A 6,820-nucleotide genomic window follows, 5' to 3' on the forward strand; every position below is an offset into this window, starting at 1 on the left:
GCCAGCCCCGGATCCGGAAGCCGCGCAAGGCGGAGCCGGACGGATTGCCAACCAGGAGGCGGCGGCGGCGGCGAAGGTCAAATGGCGGCGCTGCTGGGCAGGCTCTCGCCTTGGGCTCTGGGCTCCGGAGGGCAACGTGAGTGGCGGGAGGAGGGAGCCTGGGAAGGGGTCAAGTCCCGGGGAAACGGGGTGCTGGGGTGGGGAGAGATCGAAGCGCGTGCAAGAGACGGGCAGGCGGGAGGCGCCTGGTGCAAAACATGCCGCATCGCCGCAGTGGCTGCAAACGCAAAAGTGGCTGCAAACGCTCGTAGCCTGGGAAGGGGACTTTTATTTTATTGCATTGCATTGCAAGGCACTGCACAGGGAGTGTTTCCTGTTCAGAATCGGGTATTACTCTTCTCCCCCCCCCCAGCCGTTTTAATATCCTTCCTTCCTTCTCTCCCTCCCCCCCTTTGGTGACATGTTGCCTGTTGAGGGTTTGGGCATTTTGGTCTGTTCGCATCGTCGTGGGAGGTGGTGGGGAGATTTTATCCTCTCTTCATTCCGCCCAGTGTCGGATTTACGTATACGATAAACAAGCTATAGCTTAGGACCCGACTCTCTTGGGGGGGCTCCAAAAAATTTAAAGGGGGGAAAAAACTGGATGGACATTTCCAAAATATAAGAGCAAAAAACAAATAAAATAAAACCTACATACAGCAACAGTGTTTTGTGTTGTGTAGGCGCCTATGATACCTATTAGGTCCATAAATTACCATATAGCATATATTCAACACAAAAAACAGCAACAATTGGTTGTTGACAAAGGACAGCTGGGCATATAAAGGGCCCCATTACCTTTAGTAGCTTAGGGCCTCATCAAACCTAAATCTGGCCCTGAGCTAATGGAGTAATTCATTCATAAAAGAATGGGCAACCCCTTTTCAATACAGCCCTCTTAATAGGCAGGGTAGTATGGCTAAATTGAATCCCATGTATGTGTGTGTGTGGTTCCCAACCTTTTTTTGACCATGCCCCAACTAAGCATCTCTAAAATCCTGATGCCTATATAAAAAAGTGACATATAATTCTTATTATTCAAAAGGTGAACTCCTATTCATGTGGAGGAAGCATAAAAGGCCATTCACTGTTAATAACTCATTCTTGAATTGTCCCCCTTAAAAATAAAATTGCCCCCCTGTGGGGCATGTGCCCCATAATTGGGAACCACGGGTCTGTATGTATGTATGCATGCATGGAATGGGTTTGCATTAAGAGATCTTCAGGACAGGCCTGTTTTATTTTCCCATGCATTACACCCGGGAAAATAAAATAGGCCTGGCCTGACCGGGCAGAGTGCCTTCTCGGTAGTGGCACCTTCCTGTGGAACACCCTCCTTTCAGAAATCGAGATAAAGAACTACAGAACTTTTAGAAGACATCTGAAGACAGCCCTGTATCGGGAAGTTTTTAATTCTTGATGCTTTACAATGATTTTATATGTGCTCTAAGCTGCCTAGAGTGGCTTAGGAAACCCAGCCAAATGGACAGAATATAAAATAATAAAATTATTATCATCATTGAATTCATTGGCGCTTACAAATAAGTGTGCTTGGGATTCGCAGCCCTTAATCCTACGTTTTTCTAAGAAGTTAGATTTGTGCCAGTTAGGCAACTGAACAGGAACCTTCAGAAATGAAAAGGAAATGGTTGCTAATTGTACGCAAATAAATCAGATGAAGTACCCTGCAAAAGGAGTGTTAGTATTGCTGACTTTAAATGGCTGTGTGTTTATGGGCCATTCTTTTAGATAAGCCACTTTTCCATTGAAGAAAGAACCACTTGTATGCCAAATATTGGTAAACATTAAAGACTGGATCCAACAAAATTATCCAATGTGTGACATCTACTTCTCAGCTATCCTGGATTCTGTGCCTCTAAGGAGAGGGTGTTCCCAGTTAGCACAATGTACCCCTCTATTTGGGATACTCTTCCTTTTTAAAGTCCTTGCCCAGACACTGATGAACGGTTCTGGTAGACTCAGAAGCTTGCTTGCTATTTTGTGACATTGGAGGATGGATGGCGGCTAACAGATTGAGGTTGAATCCTGACAAGACAGAAGTACTGTTTTTGGGGGACAGGAGGCGGGCAGGTGTGGAGGATTCCCTGGTCCTGAATGGGGTAACTGTGCCCCTGAAGGACCAGGTGCGCAGCCTGGGAGTCATTTTGGACTCACAGCTGTCCATGGAGGCACAGGTCAAATCCGTGTCCAGGGCAGCTGTTTACCAGCTCCATCTGGTACGTAGGCTGAGACCCTATCTGCCTGCGGACTGTCTCGCCAGAGTGGTACATGCTCTGGTTATCTCCCGCTTGGACTACTGCAATGCACTCTACGTGGGGCTACCTTTGAAGGTGACTCGGAAACTACAACTAATCCAGAATGCGGCAGCTAGACTGGTGACTGGGAGCGGCCGCCGAGACCATATAACACCGGTCTTGAAAGACTTGCATTGGCTCCCAGTACGTTTCCGAGCACAATTCAAAGTGTTGGTGCTGACCTTTAAAGCCCTAAACGGCCTCGGTCCAGTATACCTGAAGGAGCGTCTCCACCCCCATCATTCTGCCCGGACGCTGAGGTCCAGCGCCGAGGGCCTTCTGGCGGTTCCCTCATTGCGAGAAGCAAAGCTACAGGGAACCAGGCAGAGGGCCTTCTCGGTAGTGGCGCCCACCCTGTGGAACGCCCTTCCAGCAGATGTCAAAGTGATAAATAACTACCTGACATTCAAGAGACATCTTAAGGCAGCCCTGTTCAGGGAAGTTTTTAACATGTGATATTTTATTGTATTTTTGGTTTTTATGGAAGCCGCCCAGAGTTGCTGGGGAGGCCAGCCAGATGGGCGGGGTATAAATAATAAATTATTATTATTATTATTTAGTTGACCATTTTAAAGAGACTTCAGATTTTTTTAAAAAATAAAATAAAAGTGGCCGTGTAGCCCTTAGCTGTGAACGCTAATGTAACCTGCTTCTTCCTCTGTTTAGTTTATTTGGTGGGTTTCTCTCTGAAATAAACATTTAGCATGCAGGATTGGCAAACAGCAACCCAGCAGATGAAATCACCATCCTTGCTGTGAAATAATCTTGGTGGTATTTCATCTCTGCTCTACTAACACCACTGGTTCAAACATCCTTGTCTACAATATGTGACAGTCTTTAAAAAGTGATCCAATAACCATTTTATATATATATACAGGCATTTAATATATAGCCTGAAAAAAACAAAACAGCTTTTCTTCCTTTGGTAGTATAAAAGCCAGTGATTATTTGGCTTTGCATCTAAAAAAAAAGGTCACCCAGAGTGCTCATAATTGAGTTCCAGTTTGAACTGGGGACTGCGGGCTCACAGCTCATGGTCGTCACCGCAACACTGACCAGTTCTCCCCAACCCACCCTCTCTCAACTTTCAAAGAACGTAAAACACTTTAGTATTCAGTGGCTGGTGTGAGGTTTCTTTCTCAGTTTAAATAATTGTCAGTTTTCATTTCTCCCTCCCTCCCTCTCTCTCTCTCCACAGTTTTGCCTATTTCGCCCCTGAGTGCAATTGCAGTGAGGTTTGCATCTAAGAAGAGTGGAGGCAGCTCCAAAAATCTTGGGGGGAAAAGTCCTGGGAAAAGTTATGGAGCCAAAGTAACGGACGGTAAGTCCCTTGGCTCTTTTTGCAGCTGCCTTTCAGTTTATTTTTCTTGCTGCCAGCTGTCTGGCTTGCACAGGGATGCTTTCAAGAAGGCATGTATTACGAATGTGTGTTGGCAAGCCTGGCCAGTAGGTGGCAGAATTGTACCGACCAACAACAGGATTCTTGCTGGCTTGGAAGCACACAGTACCGCTAATTGAAATTTGTGCACGGATATTAATTCTCTTCGGGATGCAAATTCAGGAGTTATGCAGCAAGGGAGAGCCTCAATAAGTGAAGTGGAATGCACCGTCCAGTTTACATTGCATGTGCACAAGGTGTGGAGAGCTCATTCGGTAGAGCACGGGACTCTCAGGATTGCGGTTTGAGCCCCATGTTAGGCAAAAGGCAGGGGGTTGGACTAGATGACCCTCAGGGTTCCCTTCCAACTCTGCAATTCCATGATTCTAAAACCTGTGGCCCTCCAGGTGTTGCTGAATTACAGCTCTTGTCATCTCTGACCATTTGGCCATGTTTGCTGAAGCTAATGGGAGTTGCAGTTCGGCAGCACCTAGCAGGGGACGTGCATGGATAGTGCTGTGTCGCCATTACTCCCAGGTATTGACATCCTTAGGATAAGCACAGGGTTTGCAGAAGTATTAAAAGTTTGGAGAGAATGCTAAAGGAAGGCTCTGAGTGAGTGAGTGAGTGAGTGAGTGAGTGACCGTGACAGGTTTTCTAATTTATGTGATCTTGCATCATCTGAAATGGGCATTCCTTCGTAAGAAATGAGACTAGTTTTTGAAATGAGCAATTCCTATTCAGCTTGCCTGCTTTCATCACGGAAGCCGATTTCTTCACTTCATTGCTTCCTCTTAACACCTTTTGCAGGAAAGTTTGTCCACGCCGGCAACACATTGGCGACACAGCGGGTGATTCGCTGGCACCCAGGGGCTCACGTAAGTTATTCTTTTTGCTATTCCCAAGAGTGTTTATAATTGAGACTTTGCTTGTTCTGCTCCACCTTCAGCAAACTTCCTGCTTCCTGTTTTCATTCTTCATTATCCTGAAATGAGCCAAGTTTCTTTATACTAACCTTCTCTTGAAGGCTTCCAGGGGAGTTGCTTATTCTAACAAGATGATATTGGAGCCTTCTTAGTTGAAACAGCTCTCGCTTCCAAAAGTAAAGCTTTTGCAACCCTGTTTTAAGTGACATTTGGATTCAATGAACAATATAGTTCAGCTTCGCGCACCTGAATGTCTCGGGTACATTGGAAAAACATTGTTCAGTCATGGATCTAAAAATAAATGGGCAAATTACACTGTAGCGGGAGAGCACTTCACAGCTCACAGTGTGGTAAGACAGGGGAGTTCTGCTTGCTGCACAGCACAACTTGCAATATTTCAAACATTTTTCTTTTTAAAAGAAAGGTCTATTTGCAGAGCTCCCGAACCATGCCAGGAAATACCTGGGCAGAATAGTGTAACACATAATCCCAAATCCCAATGAAGCCAAACCCATTTGAGATAAGTCTCAGGTGACCTGAACTTTAGGTGTGTTGAAATCACTTATGAGCAGGTGAGGTTTGGCCAAGCCCCGTATCTAGTGCTTTACAGCAGGTGCATAGGCAGATGTCAGAGATCGAGAACCTGTGGCCCATCAACTCCCGTTATCCCTGATAATTGGCAATGCAGGGTGATGGGTGTCCCAACAACATCTGGAGGGATGCAGGTTCCCCCATCCTCGACTACCGTATCTGTTCCCTTTTCTACTGAGCACCCTGACATCCACCAATCAGAGCCAGGTGCAAAATCATGGCTGAAAGTTGAGGGAGTCAGGTGCAAAATGGTGGTTTTGCAGCAGAGCACAAACACTGCAATGACCTGCATATAAAAATACAAATCTGAATCAGAGAACTTCTGGCCAAATTTAATAGCCCAGCTATTAAATAGCTTTAATCGGTTTTTGATGCGGTCTTTTAAATTGTTGTGACCTGCCCTGGGATCTTAGGGTGAAGGGCAGGCAATAAATCAAATAATTAGAAGCATTTCTAACAGGAAGTGGATGAAGCCTTTTGGTTTTGCTACTGTTCCGCAGTTGAGAGCCATAAATGCGTACTGCAGATCATCCAGCGATCTACTTTTTGCCCATCTGTATTTTCATAGGAGCAAACCAAGTGAGGTGAAAGATCCAATGGGAAAAGTGAATGGGAGTAGCCAACCAGCAGTTTAATAAGTCTTATATGGTCATGAAGCATTATTGTCATACGCCATGGCTTCCGTCTTCATGGCAGCTCTGTGATCAGACACCCAGTGGCTATGCAAACAGCCTTCCTCCCACGAGCAGAGCCATGAGTTTAGTTACCTATGTACCAAAACACACCAAGGTGCTACCATGTACCACTGGGCATCACTGCTCTGCTCCAGAGTCTTAAACTTTTAATTTTCCTCCTGTTCACCTGCTAATAGGTGGGAATCGGCCGCAACAAGTCGCTCTACGCGCTCGAAGACGGGATTGTGCGATACACGAAGGAAGTCTACGTGCCGCGTCCCAGCAGCAAGGAAAGCACAGAGGTGATCTGCCAGTTACCCAAAGGGGCCGTGCTGTACAAAACTTTCATCAACGTCGTTCCCACTAAAGAGGTGGGGAGTTTCAAGTTGGTCGAGATGCTCTGAGACTTTTGAGGTCTCCTGGACGACAGCAAGGAACTGGCCAGCTTTATCCGAGCCCGGATATAAACATGTCTGAAAACACTGCTGTAGTTCTGAATGGACTTCTGTTCCGTCACCTACGGTTGGCTGCTCAATACATTCTAGGCACCTGGAATGTATTCTCAACAAAGGGGATGTTGTTGAAATTTCTTTTCCAAAATAAAAAGGCAGTTCTATCCTCTCTTATCATCTTACCAGGAGAGGTAATTCAAGCTAATGCTTTCATGATTAGCTCTAACGTAATGGGAGGATTTTGATGGGCTGGATTGGAGTCAGGTTCTGAACACGAAAGTGTCACTCTGGCAGTTCTCAGATGATTTCACACAGCAGCCTGAACGTCTATAAATGCACATGCAATTATTTCTCCTAATATTTCAGCACAGGAGTGGTTTGATGGAGACCATAGGCAATGAGCTCTCTGCTGCAACCTCCCCCAATGCCCCCCACCCCAACCTGA

At 46.0% G+C, this 6,820-nt stretch overlaps 1 protein-coding gene across 1 annotated transcript; it reads left to right on the forward strand.

Annotated features, from left to right (window-relative positions):
• Window position 1: 1 nt before the first annotated feature.
• On the forward strand, window positions 2-6,575 carry MRPL27 (mitochondrial ribosomal protein L27). Its single transcript, XM_028716785.2, has 4 exons — window positions 2-136; window positions 3,553-3,675; window positions 4,543-4,610; window positions 6,121-6,575. The coding sequence occupies exons 1-4, from the start codon at window positions 82-84 to the stop codon at window positions 6,325-6,327; spliced, it is 453 nt and encodes a 150-aa protein (XP_028572618.2). The 5' UTR covers window positions 2-81; the 3' UTR covers window positions 6,328-6,575.
• The last annotated feature ends 245 nt before the right edge of the window (window positions 6,576-6,820 follow it).

The sequence above is a fragment of the Podarcis muralis genome, chromosome 2, assembly GCF_964188315.1.
Source record: "Podarcis muralis chromosome 2, rPodMur119.hap1.1, whole genome shotgun sequence".
In the NCBI taxonomy this organism is placed as follows: Eukaryota; Metazoa; Chordata; class Lepidosauria; order Squamata; family Lacertidae; genus Podarcis; species Podarcis muralis.

Coding starts and splice junctions, on each gene's coding strand:
- MRPL27 (XM_028716785.2), top strand. CDS start 82: ATGGCGGCGCTGCTGGGCAGGCTCTCGCCTTGGGCTCTGGGCTCCGGA. Junction 137..3,552: donor TCTGGGCTCCGGAGGGCAAC/GTGAGTGGCGGG, acceptor CTCTCTCCACAG/TTTTGCCTATTTCGCCCCTG. Junction 4,611..6,120: donor GCTGGCACCCAGGGGCTCAC/GTAAGTTATTCT, acceptor ACCTGCTAATAG/GTGGGAATCGGCCGCAACAA.